Source organism: Muscardinus avellanarius (genome assembly GCF_963383645.1).
Source record: "Muscardinus avellanarius genome assembly, chromosome: 11".
Taxonomy (NCBI): domain Eukaryota; kingdom Metazoa; phylum Chordata; class Mammalia; order Rodentia; family Gliridae; genus Muscardinus; species Muscardinus avellanarius.
In genome coordinates, this window is record NC_137797.1 from 92783411 (window position 1) to 92804548 (window position 21138).

A 21138-nucleotide genomic window follows, 5' to 3' on the forward strand; every position below is an offset into this window, starting at 1 on the left:
GTTCAGTGGACAATGCAAGTCACGTTTATGTAATACCAATATTTCTGGCAGCCACTTAAAAATAAAATGAAATACATTTTAATAATATATTTTTAGTCCAGTATATTCAAGATGTCTTTTCAACACATACCAGTGTAGGAAATTATTAGTGAAATATTTTACTTTTTGTTTTGTTTTACTGTGTGAAATCCTGGCCACATTTCAGATGCTCCCTCGGCACATGTGGCATCTAGACGTTCTCATGGCAGGTGTCAGAATCCCCCCTTGGCTTGGGAGCAGTGTGATCTTGGGAGGCAGGTCTGAGTGTGAATTCTACCTGTCACTATGTGGTTTTGGAATAGTCCATTAGCTTTTCTGAGCTTTGGTTCCTACTGTGTAAAATGATAATATGTAATATATAAATATATAAAAATATGAAGCCTGACAGAGTAGGCTACCAATAAGTGGTAGCTCTTTTCTTTTTTTGGTGGTACTGGGGATGGAACCCAGGGGCATTCTACCTCCGAGCTACACTCCCAGCCCTATTTTTTTATTCTTTATTTTGAAACAGGGTCTCACTAAGTTGCAGAGGACCTCACTAAGTAATTGAGGCTCTCTGCGGAACTGAGATCCTCCTGTCTCCGCCTCCCAACTGCTGGGATTACAAGTGTGAGCCACCACGCCTGCTTTGTATCTATTTTATTTTATTTTATTATTATTATTATTATTTTGTGGTACTGGGGTTCCTGAAAGCCCTTCTATCTCCGGGCTACACTCCCAGACCTATTTTATATTTTTGAAACAGGGTCTCTTACACCAGCGTGGCTGGCTTCGAACCTGCGCGATCCTCCTGTCTCCGCCTCCCAAGCATGGGGATTACAAGCGTGCGCCACCACGCCCGGCACTGTATCTATTTTAAATATTCATAGGCTGAAGAAATCACAGACCAGAGTGGTCAGAGCAGAAAATGCCTTTGGAACAGTATTTAAAAGTCCTGTAGCATCAGATGTGGTGGCACACACTTGTAATCCCAGCATTTGGGAGGCTGAGGCGGGAGAATCGCAGTACTGCCAAAAAAAAAAAAAAAAAGTTTTATAGCTAGACGTGGAGGCTCACACTTGTAATCCCAGGTTGAGGATAGCCTCAGCTACTTAGTGAGGCCCTTTGCAACTTAACGAGACCCTGTTTCAAAATAAAGAATAAAAAATAGGGTAGGGGTGTATCTTGGAGGTCAAATGCCCCTGGATTCCATCCCCAGACCCGCAGAAAAAGAAAAAAAGAATAAACAAATCGGAGGTAGAATGCCCCTGGGTTCAATCTTTAGCACCACAAAATAAATAAATAAAAATAAAAAATAAAAGTTTTATAAAAGCAAGACTCCTTTTTTTTTTCCCTCAGTACTGGGGATGGAACTCATGTGTATCCTACCCCGAGTGACACCCTCAGCCTTATTTTTTATTCGTTTTCTGTGGTACTGGGGATGGAACCCAGGGGCATTCTACCTCTGAGCTACACCCCAGCCCCTATTTTTTTTTTTAACTCAGGGGCATTCTACCTCCGAGCTACACATCCAGCCCTATTTTTATTTCTTTATTTTGAAACAGGATCTCATTGAGTCACAAAGAGCCTCAATAAGTAGCTGAGGCTGTCCTGGAACCATGATCCTCCTATCTCAGCCTCCCAAATGCTGGAAATACAAGCATGCACCACCAGGCCCAGCTCATTTTTTTTTTGTTTAATTTATAAATGAAATAAATGTTTAAAAATGCTTTTCAACAAATTAGTGAGACTTTGAATATTGCCATCACTTAATGATTTGGGTTTTTTTTTATGGTTAGGAGTTATATGCAGATAATTAGAAAGGCTAATCTTTTTGCCCTCTAGGATGTGTGTGTGTGTGTGTGTGTGTGTGTGTGTGTGTGTGTGTGTGTGTGTTGTGTGTTACTGGGGGTGGAACCCAGGGGCTTTTCTACCTTAGGGCTATACTCCCAGACCTATTTTATACTTTATTTGGAAACAGGGTCTTACTAAGCTGCTGAGATCCTCACTCAGTAGCTGAGGCTGGCTTTGTGCTTGTGAGATCCTCCTGTCCCAGCCTTCCAAGTGCTGGGATTACAAGTGTGCACCACCAGGCCTAGCTAGCTAGTCCTTCATGATTTTATATCACAAGGCTCTAAGTTAAAAATAGGACACTATAGGCCAGTCGTGGTGACACATGCATGTAATTCCAGCATTTAGGAGGCAGAGACTGGAGGATCTCGATTTGCGGATGGCCTCAGCTACTTAGTGAAGCACTTTACAACTCAATGAGACCCCGTTTCAAAAATAGAAGGACTAAAAAGTAGGGCTGTGGGTGTAGCTCAGAGGTAAAATGTCCCTGGGTTCCACCTCCAATACCGCAAAAAAAAAGGGGGGGCACTATTTATTGCCCTTGTTTATTCCAACTCCTCATAGTCTCAATTTAGAAGTCTTCTAGTAAGCTGGGCATGGTGGTGCAAAGGCTTGGGAGGCTGAGACAGGAGGATCGCACAGGTTCGAAGCCAGCCTCAGCTACTGAATGAGGCTTTCAGCAACCTAGTGAGACTCTGTTTCCAAATAAAGTATAAAATAGGTCTGAGAGTATATCCCAGAGGTAGAAAAGCCCCTGGGTTCCACCCCCAGTAACATACACACACACACACACACACACACACACACACACACACACACACACACAGAAGTCTTTTAGTGGCATGTCTCTTTAGTTTTTAATTATTTTAGATTTTTTGCCTTTAAAAATGTTAAAGTTGGCCGGGCGTGGTGGCGCACGCTTGTAATCCCCGCACTTGGGAGGCTGAGACAGGAGGATCGCACAGGTTCGAAGTCAGCCTCAGCTACTTAGTGAGGCTCTCAGCAACTTAGTGAGACCCTGTTTCCAAATAAAATATAAAATAGGTCTGGGAGTGTAGCACGGACGTAGAAAGCCTCTGGGTTCCACCCCAGTACCACCAAAAAAAAAAGTCGTGCATTTAATTTTACTGAGATAATTTTAATTTATAGTTATTTGATTCTATACCAGTGACCCAATTATGTATCTGCAGCATAGAAGTTCTATCAGATAAATCCTAAGTAATCACTAAATATTTATTAGACTATATATTTATTTTTCTGTATTGTTACTTTCCCAAACACGCATCTCAGCCTATAGAATGCTTGAAAAAATTTCAGGCCAAATGTTAAAAGCCACATCTTATATTAAACAATGTATCGAATAATCCTAGTCACTTTAGCAAGAAGTTCAATGGAATAGTGTTTGTAAATTTATTCATTCAGAAATTTAGAATTTTCCTTTTTTGTGACACAGACTTTTAAAAAAATCTCCACAGGCCAGTGACATATCAGGCATATCGCGAATGTACGCTGGAGACTGCAGTTCACGCCAGCGGCTGGAATAAGGTATTAACTGACTTATTTTTACTCTTACAAGATTTTAGTGTTTTAATGATAAAGTATAGGAGGAATTGACGGCACGATGCGCACAAAGACTGCCCGAGGTCTTGACACATCCACCCCTGTGCTCAGGGGGTACTTTGCTTTAACCGGGTTTTTATTGATGCTACAGAAATAGGTGCCCCCAGGGCGCCACACCTCCTCCTTTGCACACTGGATGTCTCATGTTTTCATTTCTTTGTGTAGACATTTATCTACAGGTGGTTATTTGTTAATATGTGAGTATATCTTGGAAAAGGATAAGGACTTCATTTGAGAGACAGCCTCTTCTGATTTTGTAAATGAATAATCTATTTGTGTTTCATAGTTTGCAAAGTATCTCATGTCACGTGTCACCTTTCATCATAGTTGTCCTTTGAAGGAGGCAGTCTGGATTTTGTTGCTTTTGTTTTGTTATTTACTTAGGTCAAGTGACTAACCAGAAAAAGGGCTTAACTTGCCTAGGACTTCTTGGCTAGTAACTGTTGGAATTAACATGAAAGCTAAGATCTGATTTTAGCCTCAGTATTTTTTCCACCTTTCCATACTTGCTTGTCCATAATTTTATTTATTTATTTATTTATTTATTTATTTATTTATTTGTTTGTTTATGCAGTACTGGGGATGGAACCTAGGGACACCCTCAGCCCTTTTTTTTAATTCTTCATTTTGAAGCAGGGTCTCATTGAGTTGCAAAGGGTCTCACTAAGTAGCTGAAGCTGTTCTCAAACCGAGATCCTCCTGTCTCAGCCTCCCAAATGCTGGGATTACAAGCCTGCGCCACCACGCCCGGCTCACTCTTAAACTGTACTGTCTACTTGAAAAGACATGACCAAAGGAGCATAATTTGAGAAAGAAGTATGGCCCCAAGTGATCTAGTGTTAGTTATAAGCAAATTCAGTAGCCACATTTATTCAGAATTCCTTGTTTAGTCATCCCTAGACAGTCTACAGCATCTGTGGGAGACTGGTTCCACGATTTCTCTCCGATATCTACATATGTGGATGTTGAATTCCCTTACAGAAAATGATGTAGCATCTGCATGTAATCAAATAAGTATATCCTCCCTCTGCTTTAAATTATCTTTATATTACTTATAGCTAACATGTAAATGCGATATAGTCACTATGCTGTATAGTTTGGAGAACAGTGACAAGAAATGTCTATTTTGTATAGATGCATTTTGTGTGGGGGAAGTCCTGGGGATTAAACCCAGAAGCTTTCTACTTCCAAGCTACACCCCCAGCCTGATTTTATTTCTTTATTAGAAAACAGGGTCTTACCAGGTCGCAAAGAGCCTCTTTATTCTGCTGAGACTGGCTTTGAACCTGTGATTTTTTTTTTCTCTCAGCCTCCCCCTTCTGAGCACTGGGATTACAAGTGTGCACCACCATGCCTGGCCCAGATGCAAATTTTCTAAAAAAATTTTTTTGTATGTGATATTCCGAGCTATACCCGAGTCCTATTTTTTCTTTATTTTGAAACAGGGTCACACTAAGTTGCAGAGGGCCTTACTAAGTAGCTGAGGCTGGCCATGGACCTGCGGTCCTCCTATCTCAGTCTCCCAAGGACTAGGATTATAAGCATGTGCCACTATGCATGGCTTCTTTTTTTTTTTTTTTTTTTGTGGTACTGGGGGTGGAACCCAGGGGCTTTTCTACCTTAGGGCTATACTCCCAGACCTATTTTATACTTTATTTGGAAACAGGGTCTCACTAAGTTGCTGAGAGCCTCACTAAGTAGCTGAGTCTGGCTTTGAACCTGTGTGATCCTCCTGTCTCAGCCTCCCAAGCGCAGGGATTACAAGCGTGCGCCACCATGCCCGGCCTTCCGAATATTTTTAAAGAGAGGTTGGGTGTGGAACCTGAGGATATGGACTCTAAATAAGTTAGAATGTGTAACCATATGTACCTAATTGATATATATTATACAAATCTTACTTGTTTCAAATTTCAGCCATAAAAGTTTTTAATTGACAGATAACATTTATTTATTTATTTATTTATTTATACTGGAGATTGAACCCAGGGGTGTTCTAATTGAGCTAAACGCAGCCCTTTTTATTTTTTATTTGGAAATAGGTTCTTCCTAAGTTACTGAGGCAAGCCTTGAACCTGTGATTCTCCTGTTTCAGCCTCCAAGTATGGGATTACAGGTGTGAGCCACCACACTCAGCAACATTGTGTTTTTACCAACTACAACATGATATTTTGAACTAAACATTATGGAATAGTTATATCTAGCTGATTAATAAATGTTACCTCTCTTAGTTAACATTTTTGTGGTGAGAGAACATCTGCCTTCCTTATCTTTTTCAAGAATACAGTATATTGTTATTAATTTTAATCACCTTGTTGTACAAAAGATCTTTTGAAATTTATTCCTGCTAACAAAAGTTATGTGTTTGTTAACTAACATCTTAACCTCCTCTCTTCCTCCAACTCCAGCTTCTTGAACTAGCATCGTATCTACTGCTCTGCTGGATCTACATCTCTGACATCAGCTGTTTTAGTTCTGAGAGCTCAGCTCTGCCAAATACTAAATGTATATATTAGAGCAGGTTAATTAAGCTTCCTAAGTCTTAATTTTCTATCTGTAAAATGGAAATATTACTTCATACATTTTATTAAAATTAAATGAGATAATATATTTAAATATTAATTTAACCCAGCCATGCTGGCACACACTTGCAATCCTAGTACTTGGGAGGCTGAGACAGGAGGATCACACAGGTTCGAAGCCAGCCTTGCTGGCTTAAGAGACCCTCTTAACAAATAAAATAGGTCTGGGAGTGTAGCCTGGAGGTAGAAGGGTTCCATCCCCAGTACCACTAAAAAAAAAGCCAGCCTCAGCTACTTAGGCTCTCAGCAACTTAGTGAGACCCTGTTTCTAAATAAAATATAAAATAGGTCTGGGAGTGTATCTCGGAGGTAGAATGCCCCTGGGTTCCACCCCCAGTACCACCCCCCCCCCAAGAAAAAAGAAAGAGTGAACCTGGGTTGTGTTGTTTTTCTTTAGTTGGTATTGTGATAGATATTGAGAGAGAGAGGGAGGAGGGAGAAGAATTTTGCAAGCATCATAGTAAATGTAAAATGTGGGCATGTTGCTTCAAATTAGCTAATCTGGCTGGGCATGGTAGCACACGTTTATAATCCCAATACTTGGGAGGCTGAGATAGGAAGATCACAGGTTTGAGACCAGCCTCAGCAATTTAGTGAGGTCCTCTACAACTTGAGACACTGTTTCAAAATAAATAAAAAATGGGGCTGGAGGTATAGCTCAGAGGCAGAATGCCCCTGAGTTTCATCCCCAGTACCACAAAACAAACAAAATAAATAAAACAAACTAGCCAATCTGAATTAACTAGAATGGGGAGGTAATATTTCAGCAGCCTGTTACCATAAAACCAGGTTCTCCCCACACCACCACCACCACCACTGTGCTGGGTATGGAACCCAGGGGCATTCTACCTCTGAGCTACACCCAGCCCTGTTTTTTATTCTTTCTTTTGAAACAGGGTCTCACTGAGTTGTAGAGGGCCTTACTAAGTAGCTGAATCTGTCCGTGAAGGTCCGTGAACTGAGATCTTCTTTTCTCAGCCTTCCAAATGCTGGGATTACAGGTGTGCACCAACATGCCTGCTTCCTAAACCAGGTTCTTTTCAGTCTTCGATGATTTAGAAGGGAGTAGTCCTGGATTCAGCAGAGCAAGTAATATTCTAATAGGCATGCCTCATTTATTCAAGGTATGCGAGCCAGAATCTTGAATGTCAACAGTTGGCTTCCTGACTCAGATGAAGGACTAAAATGAAATAAAAAATGAGGAAAAAATTATAAAGGGAGTGAACCCAAGCGTTATTTTTATTTTCCCTTTCCTTTTTTTATTTTTTATTTTTTTCTCATACTGGAGATTGAACCCAGGATACTGAGCTATATACCCAGCCGTACCCATGGTGCCTGTCTCATATATATATTTTTTCTTCGGGTCTGGGGATGGAACTCAGGGGCATTCTACCTCTGAGCTACACTCCCTGCCCTAATTGTTATTCTTTCTTTTGAAACAGGGTCTCACTAAGTTGTGGAGAGCCTTACTAAGTAGCTGAGACTGTCCGTGAACCACGATCCTCCGGTCCCAGCCTCCTGAATGCTGGGATTACAAGTGTGCACCACCATGCCCGGCTTTAAGTTTCTTTTAATATGTAGACTCACCCTTTCCCTTTGATTTACTTGCAAGTTATTTGTCCTGTAAAATTTTCTACCTTCTGAACTTTATTGATCATATTACCAAGATGTGTCATACAACATCTTCTTTTATATTTATATTTTCACTTTAGGTATATTTAGAGGCCTGATTAAGTTCAGGCTTAATCTTTGTAGGAACAACACTTTATTGGTGTTCTATTTCCAGTTGTATTGCACATGACATGTGGTTGTATCTTAAATTGTGTTTTGAAATAGATAACAAAAGTCAAAGCCAAATTAATGAAGTAGATACAGATATATTTTGTGGGATGTGACATTTACAAGAATTGTTAGGACACCACATGGTTAAATAGTAGATCAATGGACCAGTATATGTAATTTTTCTTCACAAGTATGTCTTATACTGGAAAGGACCCTCAGAGCTATAAATTAGTGTGCTTCATTTCTACACTAGGCAAGCTCATGTATCCGTTAGTAACCCACAGGAGGAAGAGACTGCAGAGTCCTACAATGGGATGCCAGGGGACTAAATAAGTATATGGATAAGGGTAAGCCTGGGAAGGTAGTCCTTTGGGGTGAAAAGCGGCTTTGCTATTGAAGCCGGGCGTGGTGGCGCACACTTGTCATCCCAGCATTTGGGAGGCTGAGACTGGAGGATTGCGGTTCGCAGACAGCCTCAGCTACTTAGTGAGGCCCTCCACAACTTAGTGAGACCCCGTTTCAAAATAAAGAATAAAAAATAAAATAGGGCAAGAGGTGTACTTGGAGGTCGAATGCCCCTGGGTTCCATCCCCATACCTGCCAAAACAATGAATAAATAAATAAATAAATAAATAATACACAAAACAAAACAAAAAACTAGGTGCACGCCTATAATCCCAGCACTTGGGAAGCTGAGACAGAAGGATTGTGCAGGTTCAAAACCAGCTTCAGCTACTTAATGAGGCTCTCAGCAACTTAGTGAGAACCTGTTTCCAAATAAAATATAAAATAGGTCTAGGAGGAGTGTAGCCCAGAGGTAGAAGACCCTTGGATTCTATGCTCAGTACCACAAGAAAAAAAAAGAAAGAAAAAAGAAGCCAGGCATGGTGGTGCACACTTGTAATCTCAGCATTCAGGAGGCTGAGACAGGAGGATTGTGGTTTGCGGACAGCCTCAGCTACTTAGTGAGGTCCTTTGCAACTCAGTGAGACCCTGTTTCAAAATAAAGAATAAAAAATAGGGCTGGGGGTGTAGCTTGGAGGTCGAATGCCCCTGGGTTCCAATTCCATTACCACACAAATAAATAATAAAATCAGGCTATGGTGTAGCTCGGAGGTAGAATAACTTTGGGTTCAATCTCTAGTACACCACACATACACACACACACTCACACAGATACACATACACAAAAGAAAAAGAAAAAGCTATTGAAGAAAACACTTTATATGTGATGTGGGAATTACTATTATTCAGTAAATGACAGAAAAAGAACGAAAAATAAGACTGTTTGCTTACTTTTAAGATATAAAAATGTGAATAATGAAACCTTCTAGAAATGGATGGGGGATCCAGTTTTGCTTTAGCAGTGAAAAATAAATAGGAAGAAGAAAAAATACAGGTTCAAATTACATAGACTACTAATGGATAGTAAATGCCGAGTTGATGGAATAACTCATAAAGCTTTATGTGTAGGCAAATGGATTTTACAGATTCCTGCATGATAACTGAGAACAAAAGACTTTTTTTTTTCCCCATGGTTCTGGGGGTAAAACCCAGGGCCTTGTGTAATCCAGGCAGGTTCTCTACCACTAAGTTAACGTCCACAGCCTGGCATATGGTTTTAACTTTTATTTATTTATTTATTTATTTTTGTGGTACTGGGGATTGAACTCAAGGGCATTCTACCTCCGAGCTACACCTCCAGCCGTATTTTTTATTTTTTATTTTGAAACAGGGTCTCACTGAGTTGCAAGGGGCCTCACTAAGTAGCTGAGGCTGTCCGCGAACCACAATCCTCCTGTCTCAGCCTCCCAGATGCTGGGATTACAAGTGTGCACCACCACACCTGGCCTACCTCAGCCCTATTTTTAATTCCTTATTTTGTCCTGTGCAACTCAGTGATACCCTTTTGCAAAATAAGGAATAAGCTGGGCGTGATGGTGCACACTTGTAATCCCCGCGCTTGGGAGGCGGAGACAGGAGGATCGCACAGGTTCGAAGCCAGCCTTGCTGGCTTAAGAGACCCTGTTTCCAAATTAAAAACAAAACAAAACAAAAAAAAAAACATAGGTCTGGGAATGTAGCCCGGAGGTAGAAGGGTTTCCAGGAACCCCAGTACCACCAAAAAAAAAAAAAGGGGGCTGGGGGAGTTTAGTTCAGAGTAGAATGCCTCTGGATTCCATCCCCAGTTACCCCCCCACACAAAAGATCCAGAAAGTACACCTGAAGTAGTGAGAGTACTGCAGCAGTTGCCATATGAAGAGCAGACTTCACCCTGCAATGTAGTGCATGAAGGGAATGTCATCAAGGGCACAAACGGATAGGAGTGGGAGAGGAATGCAAGCTTCCCACTAAGTATGTGGAGAGTCAGGGCGCCTACTTTGTAATACATATGCAAGAGGTGACTTGGAACAAGTAAAAGGAAATCATAAAATAAAATGTTTGCAGCTCATTTAGGTAATAGAGCTTACGCATGAATAGCTTCAAAATGTTATGTATTGATGGGGAATTAGAAGTTTTGAATTTGAGAGCACTTCCGGCATTGAAGCGAATGCAGTATGAGTTAGCAGGGCCGGCTCACAGCTTCCCTTACTGCTCCTGCCCACGCTGTCAGGGCCCCGTGGGTAATCCATTTTTGTTTTTGACAGTACAATGGATGTTTTTATTTATTTATTTATTTATTTATTTATTTATTTATTTATTTATTTATTTATTTATTTTTGGTGGTACTGGGGTTCCTGGAAACCCTTCTACCTCCGGACCACACTCCCAGACCTATTTTTTATTTTTGAAAACAGGGTCCCTTAAGCCAGCGCGGCTGGCTTCGAACCTGCGCGATCCTCCTGTCTCCGCCTCCCAAGCGCGGGGATGACAGGCCTGCGCCACCATGCCCGGCCAATGGATGTTCTTATTATGGGAAAGGCCTGTTGTTGTCATGTGTGTGCATCGTGTTACTAGGGACTGAACCCAGGTACATTCTACCTCTGAACTATGCCCCAGCCATATTTTAGTTTTAGGGTTTTTTAAATTGCAAATACTTGGGATGGAACCCAGGGGCATTCTACCTCCAAGCTACACTTCCAGACTAGTTTTTATTTATTTATTTATTTATTTATTTATTTATTTATTTTTGTGGTACTGGGGGCTGGAACCCAGGGGCATTCTACCTCCCGGCTGTACCCTCAGCCCTATTTTATACTTTATTTGGAAACAGGGTCTCACTAAGTTACTGAGAGCCTAAGTAGCTGAGGCTGGCTTCGAACCTGGGCAATCCTCCTGTCTTAGCCTCCCAAGCGCTGGGATTACAAGCATGCGCCACCACGCCTGGCTTCATATTTTAGTTTTTATTTTGAAACAGGCCCTCATTAAATTTTTGAGACTGGCCTCAAACCTGTGATCCTCCCTTCTCAGCCTCCCAAGTACTAGGATTAGAGGCCTGCGCCACTATGTCCGGCTTGTATTCTTCTTTATAGCCCTGTATCCTTCGTTAAGAAGAGTGTGTTTTTCAATGTGTTTTGAGTGAGAGTTCTTTTAGGATGTCAAAATGAATATATTCATTTGTTGCATTCTTTCTTTGAGACTTTAATATAGAGATTCCCTTGGGGCTGCTTCTAAAAGCCTGGGCTCATTATCTGTTTGCCGTCTTCTGAGGAAGCGTCTTGTCATTCCTCAGTTATTGCCTTGGTAATCCAGTAACAAGGAGCTAGAATTGATTTTATTTCCTTGTGCATTTCTTCTCCGGTCATGTGTAGACTGCTTGATGTTTTAGATAAAAGAGATTGGCTGCAGATGACTAGCTTGAAGTACTTACTTTTTTCTTTTTTGCAGTGCTGGGAATTGAACTTGGGGCCTCATGCATTCTAGGCAAAAACTCTGCTACTGAACCATATCCTCAGCTTTTTAGTTTTTTTCAATATGCATTTGTGTGTGTAATGGGTCTGAGGGACAAAACCTAGCTACGTCCCCTGCCCTTTTTTTATTCTTTATTTTTGAAACAGGGTCTCACTGAGTTGCAGAGGGCCTCACAAAGTAGCTGAGGCTGTCCATGAACCGCAGCCCTCTGGTCTCTGCCTCCTGAATGCTGGGATTACGTGCACCACCATGCCCGGCTTGCTTTTTTTTTTTTTTTTTTTTTAAGGAAAGCAACAGACTATAGTTAGTTTCCATAAAAAATTCTGATGACTTTTAAATATTGAGCCACAGATTCTTAGGTATAGATTATAATAACTCCATTTATATTTGATTTTTGAGCAGGGCATGATGGTACTTGGAAGGTTGAGACAGGAGGATCACAGGTTCAAAGTCAGCCTCAGCAAATTAGGCCCTGATTTTATGACTTTTACAAGATAATGCATAATTTTAAAAAGTTCCTATTTTCAGCTGGGCATGGTGGTGCACGCTTATAGTCCCAGCATTTGGGAGACTGAGACAGGAGGATTTCGGTTTGCAGCCAGCCTCATCTACTTAGGCCCTTTGCAACTCAGTGAGACCCTGTTTCAAAATAAAGAATAAAAAATAGGGCTGGGGTGTAGCTTGGAAGTAGAATGTCCCTGGGTTCCATCCCCACTACTGCAAAAAAAAAAAAAGAAAAAAAATCCTATTTCCAAACAGATAATAACATATAGGCAAAGTCAGCCAGGCATGGTGGCACATGCTTATAATCATAGTACTTGGGAGGCTGAGACAGCAAGATCGCAGGTTCAAAGTCAGCCTCAGCAATTTAGCAAGGCTCTCAGCAACTTATATAAAACAAAATAGGGCTGGGTATAGCTCAGAGGCCAAATGTGCTTGGGTTCAGGCCCCCGTACCACCAAAAATAAATAGAACTGTGAATTTCCTAATATATATGTTCCTCACATAATACACATGCCCAATTATTTTCACATAACAACTCTTTCTGCCACCCCGTTGTATAGAACCTGCATGCATTATTCAGAAAAATTCTAGTAGGAGTTAGTGTTTTATTATAATGAGAAAATATAATGATGCATAAGTATAATTTCCAGTAGTTAAACATATAAGTGCTTTATAAGAATTTTGGGTTTGTTTTTCTTTCATCTTTACATTGAAGGTTTTGCTGCCTCTGGTTTTGCTCCGACAAATGCTTTTGGAGTTAACAAGACGTGGTCAAGAACCTCTGAGTACACTGCTGCAGTTTGGCGTCACATATCTGGAAGACTGTGCAGCAGAGTACATCATTCAGCAAGGTGGCTGGGTATGAGTTATTATGTATTTTTTAAAAATCTTATCTTTAAAAAATTTAAGCCCTTTCTTTTTAACAGCAAATTTATAGCAGATTTGAATAAAGTTCACTGGAACAGCTGTCCATAGAGCTTAAGTTAAGCTATAAAGATCTTACTTATAGTAAACTGGTATGTTGTACTTTTAAATAGTTCTTATTTCACCTAATAAAATATATAAATAAGTAAGGATGAAGAATAATGAAATGGCCGGGCATGATGGTGCACACTTGTAATCCAGTATTCAGGAGGTGGTGGACACTGGAAATTGAACAGTATCTTCACATGTTACGCGGGTACTCTGTCACTGAGTTACACCTTAGTCCACGCAGCTAACACTGTTGAGTCTCCTTAGGTTTCCCCTGGATATTTTGGGGGGAGTACTGGGGCACTTACTAAATTGTGGAGGGGCCTAAGTAATTGAGGCTGGCCACAAACCTTTGACCCTCCTGTCTCAGCTTCCCAAGAACTGAGACAAACGTGCGCCACCACACTTGGATTCCCCCCTTGGATTTTAATGGGGGGGGGGAATATGAGTGAGTGAGTGAGTGAGTGAGTGTGTGTTGCTGGGGATTGAACTCAGTGAGCATTCTTTACCCCCAGCCTGTCCTTGAGCCTACAATCCTCCTGTATTAGCCTCCCAAGTATTGGGATTACAGGCATGTGCCACCATACTTAGCTTTTAATGTACTTTTTGGCACATTATAAAGATAACTCTTTTCCCAAATTATTAAGTTTATATTTAACAGTGCATATCTACATCCCTAGACAGTATGTTATTTTGCATAGTTTTTTTCTTTTTTTTTGATGGTACTGGGGTTCCTGGAAGCCCTTCTACCTCTGGGCTACACTCCCAGACCTATTTTTACATTTTTATTTGGAAACAGGGTCTCCTAAGCCAGCGTGCGCGGCTGGCTTCGAACCTGCGCGATCCTCCTGTCTCTGCCTCCCAAGCGCGGGGGATTACAAGCGTGCGCCACCACGCCCGGCTTTGCATATTTTTAATTTTATGTAAATAGTACCATAATGTATGTATTCTTCTATAACTTAGTTTATTCTTTCAGTATTAGTTTTTTGGTTTTGTATTTGTGGTACTGGGGATTGAACCCAGGGGCATTCTGACTCCAAGCTTCACCCCCCAAGCCCTATTTTATTTATTTTTATTTTGAGACAGGGATTTACTAGGTTCTGTGTACCTCACTAAAAGGCTAACCGCAAACCTGTGATCTTCCTGTCTCAGCCTTCCAAGTACAGGGTTACAAGCGTGTGTCACCATGTTGGGCTCAGTATACGTTTTTGTTTTTTGGTACTCGAATTGAACCCAGGCGCATTCTACTTCTGACTACATCCCTAGCCCTTTTTTGATGTTGTTGTTGTTGTTGTTGTTGTTGTTTTGAAACAGGGTGGTCTTAGGTTGAGGAGAGTCTCACTATTTGCTGAGGCTGTCCTTAAACCTGTGATCCTCTGGTTTTAGCCTCCCAAGTACTGGGATTATAAGCATGGGCCACCATGCCCACCTTTAGTATACATTTTTGTTTGTTTGTTGTTGTTGTTTTTGTGTGATACTGGGGATGGAACCCAGGGGCATTCTACCTCTGAGTTATACCCCCAGACCTATTTTTTATTCTTTATTTTGAAACAGGGTCTCACTAAGTAGCTGAGGCATATCTTAAACCTGTTCTTAAACTTGTAATCCTCCTGTCTCTGCCTCTCAGATATCTGGATTACAAGCGAGTGCCACCACGCCCGGTTTCAGTATATGTTTTTGAGGTTTACTTAGGTCATTATTGTTTCTCGACCTTTTTTTCATTATCACCCCATTAAGCAGTGTGTGTGTGTGTGTGTGTGTGTGTGTGTGTGTGTGTGTGTGTGTGTTGGAGATTGAACCCAGGACACTCTACCATTGAGCCTCCATCCTTAGCCCTTTTTATTTATTTATTTATTTATTTTTTCAGAAAGAATCTAAGTTGCTGTGCCTGGCCTGGCCTTTAATTTGTGATCCTCCTGCCTCAATCTCCTAAGTAGCCAGAATTATAGGTGTACACCACTATTTCCAGCTCTAAAGATTCTTTTTATTTATTTTTTATTTATTATTATTATTTATTAGTGTGTGTGTGTGTGTTACTGGAGGTTGAACTCAGGGGCATTCGACCTCCGAGCTACATCCCCAGCCCGATTATTTAGATTATTTATTTATTTATTTATTTATTTATTTATTTATTTTTGGTGGTACTGGGGTTCCTGGAAGCCCTTCTACCTCCGGGCTACACTCCCAGACCTATTTTATATTTTTATTTGGAAACAGGGTCTCCTAAGCCAGCGCCCTCGGTTGGCTTCGAACCTGCGCGATCCTCCTGTCTCCGCCTCCCAAGCGTGGGGATTACAGGTGTGCGCCACCACACCCAGCGCCAGCCAGATTTTTTTAGTCTTTTTACTTTTGAAACGGTCTCACTGAGTTGCGAAGGGCCTCACTAAATAGCTGAGGCTGTTCGCGAACCACGGTTCTCTGGTCTCTGCCTCCCGAATGCTGGGATTACAAGCGTACTTCACCAGGCTTGGCACCCCAGCTCCATTTTTTATTCATTATTTTGAAACAGGTTCTCACTGAGTTGCAGAGGGCCTCACTCAGTAGCTGAGGCTGGCCGCACACCCGGGTCCTCCTGTCTCAGCCTCCCGAGGATTGGGAGTACAAGAGTGCACCACTGTGCCTGGCTTCAGCTCACATTTTCAAACATCTTGCTAGGTTACTTAGAGTCTTGCTAAGCTGCTCAGACTGGTCTCAAACCTGCGAGTCTTCTGTCTCAGCCTCCCAAGTAGGATAACAAGTGTTGTACTATCATATTTGGCTTGTATTTTTTTGAGGGGGTGGGGAGCTTGATCTCAAACTCCTGGACTGAAGTGATTCTCCCACTTCATCCTCCTAAGTGGCTGAGACCACAAGTGTATACCACCCCACTCAGCCCAACCGAGGTTCTTTTTCTTCATTTTTCTGGATAAGTAGAATGTGTGTGTGTGTGTGGGGGGGGGGTGTATATGTGTCACTGGGAATTGAACCCAGGGATATTTTACTTCCAAGCTATACTCCCAGCTCTTTTCTTTTCTTTCTTTCTTTCTCTTTTTTTTCTGGAACAGGGTCTTGCTAGGTTGCTGAGAGTTTCGTTAAGGTACTGAGGCTGGTCTGGAATCTAGGATACTCTTGTCTCAGCCTCCCAAGCACTGGGATTACAGGCATGTGCCGCCATACCTAGTTTCTACTAGTCTTTATTTTTGTCCAACTACCTGGTCTTTGGGAATTCACTTTCCTATATATTCTTTAGATTATCTATATACTTTATTTTACTAATGAAATCAGTAATAGTATCTGCCCATTTTGTAAGGATTTTCCAAAGGTTAATAGGGAATAACTATCATGCTATTTCAGCCCGTCAGAGATTAATTTTAGTATATAGTAAGTCTTAAAAGTCGGATAAAATATAGGCCTTTTTGAGCTAAGACCTGGTTGAAAAGAATAAATGTGGAGAACTGTGTAGGTGTAGCATGTGAGGTGCAGTGATAGAGAGACGTCCCAAGGGTAGTGAGGAGGCAGAAGAATGGAATAAGGTGCAATTAGAAATATTTATTTGCCGGGTGTGGTGGCGCACGCTTGTAATCCCCGCGCTTGGGAGGCAGAGACAGGAGGATCGCGCAGGTTCGAAGCCAGCCGCGCACGCTGGCTTAGGAGACCCTGTTTCCAAATAAAAATATAAAATAGGTCTGGGAGTGTAGCCGAGAGGTAGAAGGGCTTCCGGGAACCCCAGTACCACCAAAAGAAAAAAAAAGAAAAAAAAATATTTATTCAATGAGGAATACACCTCTTAAATCTAATGAGAGTTTAGAAGTGGAGTCTAGCTGTGCGTGGTGGCGCACGATTGTAATCCCAGCATTCAGGAGGCTGAGACCAGAGGATCGCGTTTTGGGGACAGCCTCAGCTACTTAGTGAGGCCCTCCATAACTTAGTGAGACCCTGTTTCAAAATAAAGAATAAAAAATAGGGCAGGGGGTGTAACTTGGAGGTAGAGTGCCCCTGGGTTCCATCCCCAGACCCGCAAAAAAAAAAAAAAAAAAATAGAGTCTAACTTTGTATTCCTGTTTGTACTGGCATTAGAATAACAACAGGAATTTTTGTTTGTTGTTGCTCTGCCTTTTGAGCCAGAGAATGGTACATTGCCAATAGAATAGGAAATCACAAGATTTGTTTCTTACCTCAGCTCTGCCAGATACCATTCCTGTGTTTTGGGGGGTATTTAACTCTTCTTAGCCTCAGTATCATTAACTATAATGTAGAATATGATATGTATCTCACAAAGATGACAATGTGAAATGTTTTGTGAAAAATAGTTCATTTTCACAAGTGGTATGTTCTCAGATGTGTCTCAGAGTGTGTATTTTTCCTTCCCTCTCCTTCAGTCTGGTTGAAGTTTCCCTTGATTCTGACTTTTGTTTGCCCTACAGCCCAATTCGGGCACAGATGAGTTGGCCAGATGTGACGCTGACTCATTCTGGTCCCTCCCTCCTCTCCCACTCTTCTTACATTGGAAGTAAGTCTGTCTCCTGAACAGGGCAGTTCCAGTCCACAGTGAGAAGGCTGCTTTTAATCTTTCCATCGTCATGCACTAATCACTTACTATGAAAGATTTAAATTGAGATCACACAAAAGCTTGTGTGGAGATGCCATTCGATGTCTGTCATAAATATTTTAAACAAAATTAATTTTGTCTCTTTTTCTCTGGCTTTTGAAGTTTCTCCGTTCTATTTTAAGAATAGCCAACTATGGAAAGATATTTTTGGTTTTTTTTAAATCTAGGTTAAAGACTAGGCAACTTTTAGGTTAAGAATTGTTAGAATGTATCTGTAATGGCAGTGAAATATTTTAAAGAATATATAAAAAAAGAATTGTAGAACAGTGTCATAGTGTGGGAGGTGACTTAGAAAGTGATCTGAAATCAGTTAGGCAGGTTACAACTCAGTCAACTTCGTTTGGTGAGGTTTGTCGGGGCGAGTGCTATTTTATGAAATCTGTTATCGATGCAGTTTTGAATGTTTCACTGTGTTGTGTTCTGAAATGTGTTTTGTGGCTCTTGGTCATATTATGTGAAACTTTCCTTCTCTGGAATTTTTCAGTTACCATTTCTTTATTTTAAGTTAATAGCAACCAAAGAGGCTTTTTGTTGTTATTCTGTTTGGATATAGAAAACCATCTGTTTCCATTTTGTAAGATGAATACTTGAGAGAGATTTATATAAAGTCTAAGAAGTGATGGAGGCCTGTTGTTATATCTTATGGGAAGTGAGTACCTACATGAATTTACCAATGTGGATGGGTTTAGGAATTCTGCCAAAGCATGCTCAGATGGAAAAGTGAAGTGCCCAGGTCAGCTTAGTAGCAGCCATGACTTAGCAGGTAAAATGCTGCTGAGAAGCCGGGCGTGGTGCTGCACAAATGTAATCCCAGCATTCGGGAGGCTGAGACCGGAGGAGCGCGGTTCGTGGCCAGCCTTAGCTACTTAGTGAGGCCCTCTGCAACTCAGTGAGACCCGGTTTCAAAATAAAGAATAAAAGCCGGACATGTTGGTGCACGTTTGTAATCCCTGCGCTTGGGAGGCTGAGACTGGAGGATCGCACAGGTTCAAAGCCAGCCTCAGCTACTTAGTGAGGCTCTCAGCAACTTAATGAGACCCTGTTTCCAAATAAAGTATAAAATAGGTCTGGGAGTATAGCCCGGAGGTAGAAAGCCTCTGTGTTCCACCCCCAGTACCACCAAACAAACAAACAAAAAATAATAAAAATAAAAATAGGGCTCAGTGTAGCTCAGAAGTAGAATGCCCCTGGGTTCCATCCCCAGTACTGCCCCCCCCAAAAAAAAATGCTGCTGAGATGGCAGGATAATTTAAAATGATGTGAACAACAACAAAAGTGAAACAAAATGTAATCAGTATAGAGTTATGATGTAGCTACTGCACATTTTTTGAACTGGGGGGGCACTCTACCTTCAAGCTACACCCCCAGCCCTATTTTTTTATTCTTTATTTTGACAAGGTCTCACTAAGTTGCAGAGGGCCTCACTAAGTAGCTGAGGCTGGCTGCGAACTTGCGATCCTCCTGGGATTATAAGCATGCTCCACCATGCCTGGCTGAGAGTCTCACTACTTGCTGAGGCTGTCCTCGAACCTGCAGTCTTCTTGTCTCAGCCTCCTAAGTATTGGGATTACATGTGTGCGCTGAGCCAGGCTTTTTAATTAATTAATTAATTTTTGTATTTTGTGTATGTGGTACTGGAGAGAGAACCTAAGGGTATTCTACCTCTTAGCTACATCCCCACCCCTATTTATTTTTTTAATTAATTAATTAATGGTACTGGGGTGGAACCCAGGGGCTTTTCTACCTCCAGGCTATATTCCCAGACCTATTTTATACTTTATTTGGAAACAGGGTCTCACTAAGTTGCTGAGAGCCTCACTAAGTAGCTGAGGCTGGCTTCAAACCTGTGTCATCCTCCTGTCTCAGCCTCCCAAGCGCTGGGATTACAAGCGTGCGCCACCACACCCGGCCCTATTTTTTATTTGGAAATGGGACCTCAGTGAAGTTGCTGAGAGCCTCACGAAGTTGCTGAGGCTGACTTTGAACCTGCGATTCTTCTGTATCAGCCTCCCAAGTACTGGGATTACAAGCATGCGCCACCACGCCCGGCTTTATTTATTTTAAAATATTCCTTTTTATCACAAGTATGTTTCTTCTCTACTTTCTATTTTAACTGAAGAGTTTTGCGCACATATCTTTGTGTGTTTGCTTGAAGAAAACAAGAATTGCCTGTCCTATTTACTTGTAGCCATAAACTCAGGAGGCACTGTGATACTGTAGGAAAAGCACTAGAGCGGGACTCTGGGGACCTCGGCCCACGAGTCGGGATACATCGTGGGTCAAAGCATGGACCCTGCGGCAGACTGACTCATCCTGAATCCTGGCTTTATGAGGCTGGAAAATACAGCTACTGCAGTTTCCTTGTCCATAAAAAGGGAATAATGATAACTGTGCTCTCTCATAGTATGTTGTAGGGTTTAAATAGATTAAAGTCTTTAGAAGGACACATGATAAGCGTGAGGTAAGGGTTGCATGTTGTTATTTATGTCCAATTCTTATGTCAAGCTAAGGGACCTTAGGCAAGTTAGTTAGTCTCTCTGGACTTACTTTTTATTATCTTTATTGTTGCATTTAGTCATACATCTTAACACTTATTTATTTATTTATTTATTTATTTATTTATTGCGGTACTAGGATGGAACCCAGGAGCGTTCTACCTCTGGGCTATACTCTCAGCCCTTCTTTCTATTCATTATTTTGAAACAGGGTCTCACTGAGTTGCAAAGGGCCTTACAAGGTAGCTGAGATTGTCTGTGAACTGCGATCCTCCTGTCTCAGCCTCCCAAATGCAGGGATTACAAGCGCATGTGCCATCACGCCTGGCCACTAATTTTAATTTTAAAAACAGTTCTCCAGGTGGGCATGGTAGTGCACTCTTGTAATCCCAGTACAAGGTAGCTGAGATTGTCTGTGAACTGCGATCCTCCTGTCTCAGCCTCCCAAATGCAGGGATTACAAGCGCATGTGCCATCACGCCTGGCCACTAATTTTAATTTTAAAAACAGTTCTCCAGGTGGGCATGGTAGTGCACTCTTGTAATCCCAGTACTTAGGAGGCTGAGACAGGAGGATCGCAGATTCAAAGCCAGCTTCAGCAATTTAGGCTCTGTCAGACCCTGTTTCTAAATAAAACAGTGGGTATAAAATAAAATAGTGAATATAGTCCAGAGGTAGAATGAATGCCCCTGGCTTCCATCTCCAGTAACACACACACACACACACACACACACACACACACACACACACACACACTTACTTTCATGGTAAGCTGGGTATGGTGGCACACTCCTGTAATCCCAGTATTGGGAGGCTAAGACAGAAGGATCATAGGTTGGAGGACAGCCTCAGAAAGTAGTGAGGCTCTCAGCCTAGT

General features: G+C 41.6%; 1 protein-coding gene across 2 annotated transcripts in view; it reads left to right on the forward strand.

Annotated features, from left to right (window-relative positions):
* BCL2L13 (BCL2 like 13) overlaps positions 1-21138 on the forward strand; it is a gene marked incomplete at both ends in the record, with an annotated part of 57317 nt that overhangs the window by 28149 nt on the left and 8030 nt on the right. For both annotated transcript variants that reach the window (XM_080705842.1, XM_080705843.1), the window contains 2 exons: positions 3345-3414; positions 12922-13065. In XM_080705842.1, the coding sequence (XP_080561968.1) occupies positions 3345-3414; positions 12922-13065 (214 nt within the window). The remainder of the gene's footprint in view (positions 1-3344; positions 3415-12921; positions 13066-21138) is intronic.